Source organism: Hirundo rustica, chromosome 4, assembly GCF_015227805.2.
Source record: "Hirundo rustica isolate bHirRus1 chromosome 4, bHirRus1.pri.v3, whole genome shotgun sequence".
NCBI classification, from domain to species: Eukaryota; Metazoa; Chordata; class Aves; order Passeriformes; family Hirundinidae; genus Hirundo; species Hirundo rustica.
The window spans coordinates 23,106,663-23,120,412 of NC_053453.1; the positions used below are offsets into that span (position 1 = coordinate 23,106,663).

Sequence of the window (13,750 nt, forward strand, 5' to 3'; positions counted from 1 at the left end):
TCTATCTAAAAGAAAAATATGTAAACAAATAGAAATTTTGATTAGAGGAGATGAAATAGTTTTTTAAAAGCATCCAAAATTTCCTAATTACTGTAGATGTATGTATCAAAAAGCAGTTTAGAAGACTGAGCATTTTAGTTAAATGAAGTCCTCTTTATTCATGCAATCCTTGCTTAATCCAGCAGAGACAGTAGCTTTATAGGGTGGTTGCAAAGATGAATCCAAATTCACTCAAACATGCAGTTTATAATAATTCATCAAGTGATTAGGGAGTATTTCACACCCAGCCACAATTTCCAAATTTTCCATGTGTGCAAAAGAGTGTGAAATAGAGGTGTTGCTTATGGTGGCAAGGGAGAGGAGGAGACACAAGGGAGTGGGAGAAGTTTTTCTACTCATTTAAAACTAAGCAGAGACTGAGATATATTTGCATGCAGTTTGAGAAGAAGTTCTCTTTTTTCAAGAAAACTCTTTCCATTTGCTTCTGGAATTAATACTGCTGCGTATTCCAAAAATATTTTAGGGGAATTTTTTAAGGAGCATTTTCTGAATTGTTTTACACTCAGGTCAAATTTGTCAGCCTGTTGCATTTTTGTGTATTAGAGTGAGGTAAATTATTTTTCCCCTAAAAAATTTTGCTCTAATTGGAAAGGCACTGATGTTTTTCAGAATTGCCATATGGGGCTGATATAAAATATGAGAACAAAATAAAGAGAGTAACAACTCTGGCCAAGTGTTTGCGGCAAATGGAAATACCTTTGCAGGCATAATATTTTTATTTCCATTTCTTCTGTTCTTTTTCACTCAGGCATAAGTTTGTATGAATTAAGAGGAGCTGAAGAATGCAAATTTCAAATTATAAGGAAAAAAACTTGCTTGACAAATGACTCTTATAAGGCATATGTCAGTCACAATCAAGATTTTGTACATGATCACACAGTAGGCATAGAATTCAGAGGGAAAAATAACCTAATTGCTCTTGTGAGATTACGTTCAGGGGCTTGCAGTATGTTTGCCAAGAACTCTTGTTATTTTTCTGATTAAAAATAATTTTGTGCTTCCTAAAACTTCTATGGAGCAATGATTAAAGAGTTTTATTGACTGAACTTTTAATATAGAGTGGAAACATTTTGAAATGCTATAATGGCACAAGTTAATTGATTTAATTATGCTTATTAATTAACTGTTCTTAAATTAGCTAAAAGTAATTTGTAAAATATAATTTTTAGTGCAATTAGTTTCATTAATAATGTAATCTTCACAGAATTCCATAACTTTGCCCACTCCACATTTCTGAGGGTGGGTGAAATCTTATCCTATTGGCTTTTCAGTGACAGAAAAGAGAAAATATGCCTTTTCTCCACATCATGATGCTTATACCACAAAGAATGGTGAGAGTTTTAAGAAGACACACCACCCTTCCTGTTGTACAACAAACCAGAAACTTGCCAGATTCCAAATGCTGGGGCCCAAAATACCAAGTTCCCACTAAAATTTTAGGAATGCATCATCTTCAGAATACATCTCGGAACTGCTGCATATATTTTTGTGTTCCAATATATCATAGGAACTTAGGGCCAACATCAGGACCCAACAGAAGGAAAAAAAGGATGTAGATTCAAGAAACAAGATAATACTTGCTTTATAGACCTAATTTTTAAAAGAAAAAATTAAAAACAAAAATTAAAAGTTTTACGGATTTCACCATTATGATTAGAGGAAAAGTGAAACTTCAGGAGGTTAATTCAGCTCCTATCAAATGAATAGAATTTTTTTTTTTCCATTATTTCTATGACAATTTGACAAGACCTGTATTTATTACTCAGATTTTTAAATATGTTTGCAATATTCAACAGTGGAAAAATTTTAAAGGCAAATTGCTATTATCAGGTTCTGGTAAAAAAATGTCTCAAAGATGTTTCTAAAGGACCAGCAAGAATCTTAGCAAAAGAAACGACAGTATACTCTGAATGGGATGTGAGATGTTCTGTCCTACATCACATTTTATAAAATTAATACTTCTAAAGTAAGAATGGAGCAGATGTAAGCACAACAAGCATATGAGCGATGTATTGCTAAGTGATGTAACAACTGGGCCCTTTTATTTCAAAGAAATGCTGTCAAAAGGAGACCATTAAATTCCATGCATACATATATCAGGTTTTCATTTATCAAAATTTAGCAATGTTTGGTGTAGGAAAAATTTTACATTTGTTTGTTTGTTTTGGGGGGTGTTTAGGATTGTGGGGGGTTTTGGGTTTTTTGTTTGTTTGTTTTTTGAGAAAAAAAACCAAAGATTTTCATAGTGATCTCCATCAAATATAGCAGAAGGTATATCTCTGTAATTTATATGCATTGGCTATAATGCCTTAAAATAAGATAAAATGGCTTTTCTTCCAGCTAACTGCTTTAATATAAAGGCTCATTAATTAGAAGAGATAACTAAAAACATTCAAAACTAGGCTAGTGTTGCAATTCACAGGAAAGCACAATTCTCTTTTCTTACCGTAGTTTTTTCCAGGCAGTGAAGCAGGTGGTGATGCTGTGTTTCAAAGGAAGAGCCAGATTTGCCAACAAAGGCCTGTTCTTCTTCATTGGAGGACTGTTGATACATAGAACACTGTATTATTCTCAGTTTTGAACAAGAGGGTTCTTATCCAAATATTTGATCAGAACTAATCTGGATTGTACACGGTAGCATAACTGCAATGCTTTGTCTACAAAGTATAACGAAAATTATTTTGCACCTTAATTTTCTTTTACTTTTTAAAAAAATCAAACTATTTTTTCTTTCTTTTCCTTGCACCTCCTTTTAATTGTTTTCATCTTAGGTATTTTATGCATGGATTGATAGTTAAATTTACAAGTACAATCAACACATAAGCTTTTAATGTTGGATCAACACATGCTTAAAATTTTAATCAGTTTAAGTTGCAGTAAAATACTTGTTTTTCCTGAGAATGTGCCTCCTTCGAAGAAAACTAAAAATATTTCTCCTCCCAGGATCATTTCATAGCACTAAAGAATTTGTGGTATTGCTGCTTACACAAAAATTCATGTCAGTGATTCCAATCTACTGAGTTTAGAAAGCGTATAGCAAATGTTACTGACATAGAATGAAGAATTAAGTAGAAAGCATCCACTGTTTATTAATTGCTTTCATAATTATTCACTAGAAAGCAAAAACCTAAATAGGGGAGGAAGTGAGATAGTAGAAAAGAATACCTTGGGATATTTGTAATCTGCATGATAATTAAGCTATTTGGTGTCTTTTTAATTCAAATATTTGAAGTTTTTTCAAGCAGAAGAGGAAACAAGGGCTCTGACTGCTCATCTTTTGTGCTAGACAGGACAGATGGATAGACAGCCACTTCCTCCTCTTCTGGCTATAGGTTAAAGTATCCGGCTGTTTAACACGTATTGTACAGAAAGGGCATAGAGGAATAAAAGCCTTCCTGTATCCTTCAGGGAATAGCCTAAATGCCAGAAAATGGCAGGGATTAAAAACCACTCTGTCTGCAGTCTTTCTCAGCTGGGTACAGCTTTGAGCAGCCGAGGAGCTGTCTCTCAGCAGTGTGGGTCACTGTGGATCCCAGTCCCAGCTGCTGGTCCTGGCTTCATTGGCGGGGATGAGCAGGAAATTTGCTTCAGAGAATGTTATATTACAATGCATTTGAAGTAATCACCAAGATTCTCCTTAAACCCAAGTAGGTGCTTCGAGGGAACACTTTACAACAGCCCTCTGTGCAAGCAGTATTCAAGAGCTGCCTTTTCCTTTACTAATGATGAAACCTGGTTTTGTCACCCATGTTCTACCTGTTTAAAGCCAAGTGAGATAAATCCAACCTACCTCCTAAGAGGCAAATGCTGCATACTTTTCTTAATGAGTTCTACAGGATCTAACTCAAAAAATGTGGGTTGCATTGAATCGAGCATTTCTATCTGGATATTTCCCTCATCTCTTAATACCCCACCATCGATTCTCACAGAGCTTCCTTTAACAGTAGTAATTGTCCAGTTTATCCTTCCTTAATCTACCTCTAAAGATACCATTGCTCAAAGCCCCAAGGTGACTTGCCCTGGTGATAAGTAGAATAAACTACTGCTGGGCTGTCATTAAGTGGTTACTCCAGAGGTGGAGGGAGCACAAACATTACCTGCTGCAGCTGGTTACTCAGCAAGCCATTTCGTTTGCTCTGCATGTAGGCATTAGCGCTCCCACTCTTTGCTGCGCGGATTCGAGCGAGCCTGGCTTTCTGTGTAAACAGACAAAATGAGGAGTGTCATTTGTACTCATAGCCATTATCCTGTTTATCTAAAACTGCTAATTGGAATCAGCTGCTTATGAATACCAATCTCACAGTGACTGACAGACTGCATTGCATCCATCCTCCAGGTGGAGCAAATCACAAGTGTCTTCCCATTTAAAATGAATATGATAGAATTTTTTATTTGTTTGCATGGATCAGCTACTAAGAACAATGACTTTGGAGAAGGGATTAGACAGATCAGTATGGAAGTGATGCCTTTTGTTTTTGCATTGCTGCAACTGCCACTCCTTATATCTTGTGGGGCAGAAGCATGGACGTCCATTTCAGTTGCTACTGCAGTGAAAATCTCTTTAAAGGGAAAGAAATGGTTCATAAAAAATGTAATATTGTGACATATATGAGTGGGTTTCTCAGAGTCCTCTGGGTTTTTGGAGTACCAAAATGTGATACTGCTTTTATGCTGTCTCCCAACTAAGTTTTTGAATATTTGCCAGGCGATTTTAGTATCCTAGTTCGGGTTGGAAGGGGCCTTACAGGTCATCTAGTTCCAAACTCCCACCATGGGCAGAGATGCCATGCGCTACACCAGGTTGCTCAGGGCCCCATCCAGCCTGGCCTTGGACACTTCCAGGGATGGGGCATCCACATCTTCTTTGGCAACCTGTTCCTGTACCTCACCACTCCCTTAATAAAGAATCTCTTTCCAACATCTAATATAAACCTGCCCTCTTTCAATTTAAAACCATTATACCTGGTTGTGTCACTTTCTGCCTGTATAAGAAGTCTCTCTCCCTCCTTTTTATAAGTCCTTTTTAGGTACTGGAAAGCTGCTCTAAAGTGTCCCTGGAGACATCTCTTCTGCAGGCAGAACGACGCCAGCTCTCTCAGCCTGTCTTCATAGGAGAGATGCTCCAGCCCTTGTGGCCCTCCTCTGGACCTGTTCTAGCAGGTCCGTGTCTTTCTCTGCCGAGGACTCCAGAGCTGGATGCAGTACTCCAGATGGGGTCTCACCAGGGCAGAGTAGAGTGGGAAAACCACCTCCATTGCCCTCTCGGCCATGCTGCTGATGCAGCCTAGGATGTGTTTGGCTTTTTCAGCTGTGAGTGCATGGTGCTGGCTTATGTGCAGCTTTTCATCCATGAGGACTCCCAGGTTCTTCTCCACAGGGCTGCTCTTAATTCCTTCCACTGCCAGCCTGTACTCATATGTGGATTTGTCCTGACCCAGGAGCAAGCACCTTGCCCTTGAATTTTTTGATTTTCATGTTCTCATGGGCCCACTTCTCAAGTTTGTCCAGGTCCCTCTGGATGGCAGCTCTTCCTTCTGTTGTGTCAACTGCATTGCTCACCTTTGTGTCATCAGCAAACTTGCTGAGGGTCACCTGATCTCACTGCTGATGTCATTGATGAACATATTGAAGGGCACCAGTCCCATGACAAAGCCTTGAAAGACATCACTCCTCACCGGCCTCCACCTACCTCTTCATATCTGTCAGTATAACCAGACTTAATACTTATCATATTTTTCATAGACACTTCACAAACTGATATTTCAGAGACTGCAGGTATCAATTACTGAGAGAAATTTGTAATTTCTCAGGTGAGCCTCATTGCTTGTGAAGGTGGCTTTCATCCAGAGTAGAAGGAAGCTCATGAGTGACAGACATTTTGCATCTACTGAATTTTGTACAACCCACAGAACACAGAATTAGGAGAAAGCATGAAGAATGGACTCTCTCAACTATTAATGTAGAAAACAGAAGGTTTTATGGGATTACTAGCATGGCATTCTGGTTTTGTAGTTTTTGTGGGTGGTTACATGTGTAAGACAGTATCTGGGTTTATCTTTGTGGTTAGATTTCTGATTCTGAAAGCCAAATGCCTAGAAGTCCCTGGAATTAAATGGCTGCTGAAGCACAGAAGGAGATACAGTGAAGGACTTGAAAATCCAACTTCGATATATTAGTAGGGATTTTCATACCTGATATTTACTCAGTTGACATTTTCAAAAAAATAGAGAGTATTTTCCCCCCTTCCCCAAATTTCTGTGATGCAGATTAAATGTTAGTAAGCACTTGTAGAGGGATGCAGCCTGGTCACTGCAGCCACCAGATCTGTCTGGCATGATTAATTAATTAATTAACTGACTTAGAGGAATGGCTCAACACGTTTCTTTGCACTCACAGCCTCAAACTCACAGATCTTCTCAACAGCAAGCCGAGAAATTTATGACAGCTAACATGGCTGAAACCTGGCTTGTGCTATGTCATGCATTTATTATCATTTAATTGTTCTGAAAGAAAATGAAGTAATGCTCTGCGTGTGTGCATCCTTGAGCCAAAAAGCTCACATGAGAGGCTATTTATTGATTTTGTGATATATTGCCCATTTTAGGATAACTCATTTGTTTACAAACCTTTTTGGTGAACGCAGGTTTTCCAGCAATGCAGTTAATGCATTTTATTTTAATGATGTGGAGAAAAGATCCACAGTGACCTGGCCTGGGGTCCCCAGGAGCAACCTGTGTGTGGAACTGTTAGAGCTCCCACCCTCCTGGTTCACTGGGGCTCTTAGGTGACACCTCCAAGGCTATCAGCATGGTTAGGGCTCAGTCCTCAGGGTGAGAAATTAAAAAGCCCCTTGGGCAGGCAGAAAATAGGTTATTTTCAAAGTGGTGCTCCTGTGATGCAACCCCAACGTGCTGGGTTGAAGGGTGTGGGAAGGAGTTTTACCTGCATCACAGAATAGTCATGGGCTGTGACAAGTGCACTTGGTTACGTTCATAAATATATAAAAGTTTAGTCTTAGGAACTCAAGATGCTTTGGAAATGCCTTTAGAGGATGCAGCTTGGAGTCCCAAAAATAAGTGATTTCAGTCACAAATGTTTTAGCTGTGGTATTTTTCAGTCTGCTCTTTATACAGGGAGATTCATTAGATTTAATGAACACACATTTAATGTACATTAGTTCTGCTTTTCCTTTTAGCATGCATATTCATTTTCTCTTTAGTGATTGAAGTAATAATTATGGTGCAGCATCATTTAATAAAGAAATATGAAAAACATAACAGTCCATCAGAATATCTTAATATATCAAAGTGCTATGACACATATAATATGAAGGTTGTACTTCCTACGTGAAGTTATAAAATTGCTTTACAAGTATGAATTTATTGCATCTTAGAAAGCTTTTGTGAGCTAGAAAGTAATAGGGTACATCTTTCTAGCTGAGACTCATTCAGATGGCCTGAATTTATATCATTTACAAAAGAGAAGATAGTAAATCTGTTACCAAGAGAGGAAGCAGATATTGTGGCCTCCATGTTTATACTTTAGCTTACAGAAAATACTGCAGAAATTGGAGGTGTTAACAAATCTGTTAAAGTGATAAGATTTATTTTCAGTGCTTCTGCCTGATTTATATTTGAGCCTGTAGCATGAGCAGTCTAGTGACTTCTCACATTTCCTATCAAGGCATCATTAAAAGCTCATGTCATTCACAGGATTTTAAGGATTGTGCACTGGGGATAGAACTCCCATGAAAGGCATCAAAATGAAGTGATGACATCAGAAAAACTGTGGTTACAGAAGTACTGCATTTTACTTTAGTCTGCATTTTCTGTCATGTATAACAGAATGGGAGTGACAACAGCCCCTTTCAACTGCTGCAAAGCCCTTCCTAATCCTCCTCTTTCATAGAATATCTTAAAAACAAACAAACAAACAAACAAACAAACAAACAAAGTATTAAGTTCTTCTGAAGTAGATGATATTTTTGCCATGAAGATTTCCTGAGTATGAAACTTTGATTTTGGTAATTTTTAAATGTTCTAGGACTAAACAAATGTAGATGAAATATAGTTCTTTTACGTATTCTAATGAAATTCCACCCTCATCATCTCACCTCATCTTCTTCCTACAAAGATGATGACCAGCTCTAATTTTTGTCACATCTCTTGTATTTGCACTGAACTCCTCTTTTAAATACCTGTCTTTCTTTTTTCTGGTTTCCAATTTTACAGCATAGATTTGGATCCTTGTCTATGGTTGCATTCATAGAAACCTCACAAAGGGAATTCACTGTTAGTCAACAACAGTTAGCTCCGTCAGTTTTAGAAATATAAACATTCATTTTCGCAACATTTTAAGTAGCACTAAATGTAGCACTGTGTGGTATTTACAACATCCAGCTTTTAACACTCAGATGCCCTCATCTGTCCAGCTATTTTAAGAGAATGATTTTATCAGGAAGACTTTAGGACAGGACTTACTGTGATACTGGGAATCATTTCTGGCAAGATTCTCTTCAGCTTGCTATGCGAGAGGCCAGGGTAGCCCAGGTAATTTAGTACCTAACTCCTGTTGTCTCCTGCTGCTCTCCAGGGCACATAATTATCTTACTAGGAAAACTCAAAAGATATTAATGACTTATCTTTTAGTTATTATTGTTAAATAATTTTGTGCATTTAAAATATTAAAATTCCTTCATGGTCATTCTGCGTGCACAGCTTTTGGTCAGGACAGAGATGGTTTTCTTCACAGGAGCTGGTATGGGGCTGTGTTTTGGATTTGTGCTGAAAATAATTTGTGCTGTTTATAATTCAGGGACATTTTAGTTCCTGTTGCAGAATGCTTGCACAGAGCCAAGGCATTTTCTGCTCCTCCAAGTGTCCTACTGATGAGGCTGGGGGTGGACAAAGAGTTAGGGGGGGGCACAGACGGGACAGTTTACCCCAGCAGACCAGAGAGTTATTGCATACCATATGGCATCATGCTCAGCAATAAAGCTGGATGCTGGTGGGGTCTGGCAGGGGCTGTCCTTCCTCTGGGACAGGCTTGGTGCTGAGCAATTGTGCTCTTTTGTATCCCTTTTTCCCCTTGAATTTGCTTCCCTTCCTCCCTTTCTGGTGGTTTCTTTCCTTTCCTTATAAAAAGATTAGACTGTCTCACACATTTTTGCACTTTTACCTTTCTGATTTTCACCCCATCTTTCTGGGAAGGAGAGACAGTTAGCAGCAGGATGGGCTTTATCTGCCTGCCTTTGCTGAACCACAACACTGTGGCTCCTAGAGCAAGAGCAAATATTATGCAAAAAATCAGCTACTTTTGTTTGTTTGTTTGTTTGTTTGGTCTTTCATAAATCCACCCTATATGTTTGTTTTTAAGTGAAAAAAACACACCCACCTTTAATGCTCTGATTTCCTAATTTTCAGTAATTGCAAATGATTGATTTCATATTAGCTGACAATAATTTACATGACATCAGTATATAATAGAGAAGAAAATGCTGTTTACTTTGCATATTAATGGATATGGAATTAAATAAGGTTCATACATTTCTTGAATGGTGGCTTACTTTCACAATCTATTCAAATTATTGTTCAATAAACATGAGTTCTATGTGCTTTTTGTTGCTAAACTCAAAAATCCTGGATAAGGTACTGTTAGTTACGTTTCTGCAGTACTCCTGATATTAATAGTCTATCTCATATAAAGAAGTCAAAATGGCTAGCAGGGTTTCTTACTGCAAACGCTTAGTTCTAGACTGCCAGATGCTGTTAAGCAGTTGTTGCAGTTTATCCTAGAGCTATTTATAATTAGCTAGTAACTGATTATTCATAACTTGACTGATAAATTCATCATGTACAATTAATAAATAGCAAAGCCAAGCCAATCTTCAGGATATATTTTGCTTTGTGAAAGTAGAAGACCGTACTTGCATGAAAGATTCAGGTTGAATTTTATGTTTAAAGTCAAGTTTCGGAGCTGCTGATGGTTGTTTGGCTGCTCTGTTGAGGCATCATGCAAGGTCACTATAGGCAGAAAGTGCTTGGGCAGCTAATATTAAGGCTCTTTTGTTCCTCAGGTAATGAACAGGGCTGTACCTGCACTTAGGCACTTGTTGGGCAAGAGAACACAAGGCTCTTGCCCTTGTAGGGAAAGATATATATTGAAAACAGAAAAGGCACACAGCAAGGGTTACTTCATTCAGGATATGAAGGACTTTATAATCATAATTGCTGCTGCAGTATGTTGGGATGGACCTTTGGGTCCAAGCTGCCATGGAGTGGCCAGACGCCCATTCCAAGCGGGAAGCTGTGCCTCCTCCTGTCCCTTTCCTGGGCTGATAGTCATCCCAGTGAATATGACACTATGAGTGTCCTGCCAAAACTTAATCCTTGCTACCTGTCACATACAGAACAGGAAATTATATCCAACCATGTCTAAACCTTCCCTTCCCTTCCCTTCCCTTCCCTTCCCTTCCCTTCCCTTCCCTTCCCTTCCCTTCCCTTCCCTTCCCTTCCCTTCCCTTCCCTTCCCTTCCCTTCCCTTCCCTTCCCTTCCCTTCCCTTCCCTTCCCTTCCCTTCCCTTCCCTTCCCTTCCCTTCCCTTCCCTTCCCTTCCCTTCCCTTCCCTTCCCTTCCCTTCCCTTCCCTTCCCTTCCCTTCCCTTCCCTTCCCTTCCCTTCCCTTCCTTGCCTTTATACACAACAAGACAACTGTCATTAACTTTGTCCAAAGTTAATGGGCAACCAAAATAACAACCTCTTGAAGTTGTCTCTAGCTGAGAAAAGCTCCACAAATAGCATTCTTCAAAACTGTCTCAATACTGATAAAGCTGCTTGAGAAGAAGGCACAGTAGGACTCCAGGGCATAATTAGTTATGCCCTGAATTTCAATGTCTAGTTTGGATTATTTATTCATCCATTTCTTGTCAGGATAGGCCAGATACTTGGACCTTACTATCTGATAGAAAACAATGTTTTGATAAGCATAGATGAGTTTTCTTTTCTTTCCCCCCTCACCCCCCCCCCACCCCCTCTGTTTTTGTTTATATTGATTGCAAGGGGTTTCCTGTACTGCAGCAGAAAGATGGCCTATCCTGCCAATATTTTCTGTATTACAGAGTGGGATTTCATGGTAATTACAACAATGTATTTTTATGATTGGGAGCAGGAGCTTCCTTTAAAATGCATTTAAAATGCAATGGTATATAAATAAATTTCTCTCTTCCATCTTTTCCCAAGTATTAATGTGCCATGCTTTTTTGCCAAAAAGAAACAAGTGGAATTCTCTAATCTCTAATAACTGTGCAGAATTCAATAAGTGCATAAAATGATGGTTGCGTGACTCAACAATCCTAATGTAAGTGACAATATTTTTCTGCTGTAAACTGTCAGTGCCTCTGGAACTAGATTTCAACTCCTCAGCAAAGCGCTTTCTCTTGAGTTTCCTTCCAGCCCAAGTGTTTTGCCGCTTCTGAAGTCTATCTTGATTAAACTTCTGTGTGAGATATTGATAAAGTTGCACAGTTCAAAGGTACAACAGTCTCGGTCCAATGGAAGCTGTTGTAGCCAGCAGGAGGTACCATTGCCTGCTGGGGTTTGTGCTACTCTCCATGAAACAGCACCTTCTTTTTAGCTTATGTTCTTCAGCCTCAGGGAACAGAAGTAAGTTCAGTGCCTAGGGAAACATTTATTTTAGAAAATGGTGTAAAGCCTCTATTGTACTGAATGAAGAAGGAATTTCAAACTTCAATAAAGTGACCTTTTTGTCTGAATATTCTTTTACAGCACAGTAGAAACCGCCTGTGAAATGCAAGGCTGCATTTCATAGCTAAATATGGACTATACAGTACCCATGTATAGTTGGCTTTTTGTTGGTTTTGATAGCTTTTTGTTGATTTTTCTTTTTTAGAGCAATATTCAGTTCAACATCTCAATCATTTTAGATTGAAAGAGATTAGCTTTGCAATAGGAAATATCAATGAAACACACATCCAGCGCTAAGTTAATCGGACCTCAAAGCCATTTTGTCCAAAGCAAGAAGGACATAAACACAGTCAGAGGAGATCTCTCATCCTTGCTGTTGGCATTGTTCTGGGGAGCAGAGGAAAAAACGCTTGGCAGGATTGCTGTTCATCACTTTGTGTTCCTGTTTGAAACATACAATGAGCTCACTGTTTTGCATGGAGAAAAAGTCAGTTATTAACTCAAGCAGTTTCTATTCAGGAAGAGATTATGGGGAATAGCAGCCAGTCTACCAATCTGACTTTTGTGAGATATTTTCTAGTGTCCATTTCTTTTTCAGTGACAAATTGTGCTGGTTTTGGCTGAAGTAGAGCTAATTTTCTTCACAGTGGCTGATGTGGGGCTGTGTTTATATGCTTCTAGTTCTCTCACTCATCCTGCTGCTGGGGGAGTGAGTGAGCAGCTGCATGGGGCTTGGATGCTGGCTGGGTTGAACCATGACGCAAATTTAAAGCAGGCCTAGACAACTCTGCCTTGTGGCATGCAGTAGGAGACAGTTTCTATCTGCAGTGGTTGCATCTGCAGCTGTTATGAAAGCTCAGAACAGGCACAGTGATTTCTGGGATGGAGCAGATCTATCACCCATGACTGCCACAGTGCTCAGGGGCACAGTCCGGAGCACTGTGTCCTGGCTCAGGTACAGCTGCTTCTCTGCTGCCATTCCACAAAAAGAAATAGAAAGGTTTTTGACAAAACCAAAGTAGTGTAGAAGTGATGTGAAGTCAGCTGTGGAAGAGGGGAGCTGGAGTTAGGCTGTGGGACAAAACAGCATGCAGAAAAGTGGGTGGAATTAGTAGATAGATTAGTAGATAGATAGTATGGGATTTGGATCCCTGAAGTAGCCTATATTTTAGATCAGGTTTCTAGAGAAGTATGAAAGTCTTGTGATACACCTGGTTTCTTTTTGCAGCCACTTTCCTCATCTGAGAGCATTTTTCCAAGATGTGGCCATTGAAGGGTGCTGTATCTTCTGCCCAGGCCTGAGTTTGGCTATGTACTTCTGTTTCTCCTGATTTTAAGATATTCCGAGAATGGTATCACTGCATACATTTATTTCACTGACTTTGAGGTGGTGTGGGTTTTTTTCTGTTTTGGTGGTGGTTTTTTTTTTTGTTTGTTTGTTTGTTTGTTTTTGTGTGGTTTTTTTTTTGTTTTTTTTTGTTTGTTTGGGTTTTTTTGTTTTTTTGTTTTTTGTTTTAAATGAAAAATCAGTCAAAAAGGTGGCCAGAGAGAAACACACAAACTCTTTGCATCTGACTGTGGTGCTGTTGGTGATATGAAGCAGATGCAGCCTGCAACTGCGTGTGTTCTCTGGTCTATATATGCAGTCTCCAGCCATGGTCTGCCTGCACAATTCCCCCAGCAATGATCCTGCTCTCCTGAGATCACTGGAGACTCAGGACCACTGAAGAGAGGCCATGGGTCCACAAAATGCCCAAGTGGTTACACCTCAGCCTTGGCAATCATGCAACCTGCGTGGCATCCAAAGCCTTCCAACTGCCATCTGCAGAGGAGTGGAAAGTAAGGCATCTCAGCTCCCAGAACAGGCTTCAAGTGACAGTCGGTGTTCTCTGAGCTGCCTGGCACTTCAGAATTCAGAGAAATGGATTAGAACAAGTGCAACAGCAGTGATGTGGAGATGAAAGTGCCTGTCCAGGCTTGGCTGCATCA

The 13,750-nt window shown here is 39.3% G+C and overlaps 1 protein-coding gene across 1 annotated transcript in view; it reads right to left on the reverse strand.

Annotated features, from left to right (window-relative positions):
• The window catches only part of KCND2 (potassium voltage-gated channel subfamily D member 2), a 272,340-nt gene that overhangs the window by 5,732 nt on the left and 252,858 nt on the right, over positions 1-13,750 (reverse strand). The window contains exons 4-5 of the mRNA XM_040062962.1: positions 4,158-4,256; positions 2,507-2,602 (exon numbers count right to left, since the gene is read on the reverse strand). Of these exons, the coding sequence (XP_039918896.1) occupies positions 2,507-2,602; positions 4,158-4,256 (195 nt within the window). The remainder of the gene's footprint in view (positions 1-2,506; positions 2,603-4,157; positions 4,257-13,750) is intronic.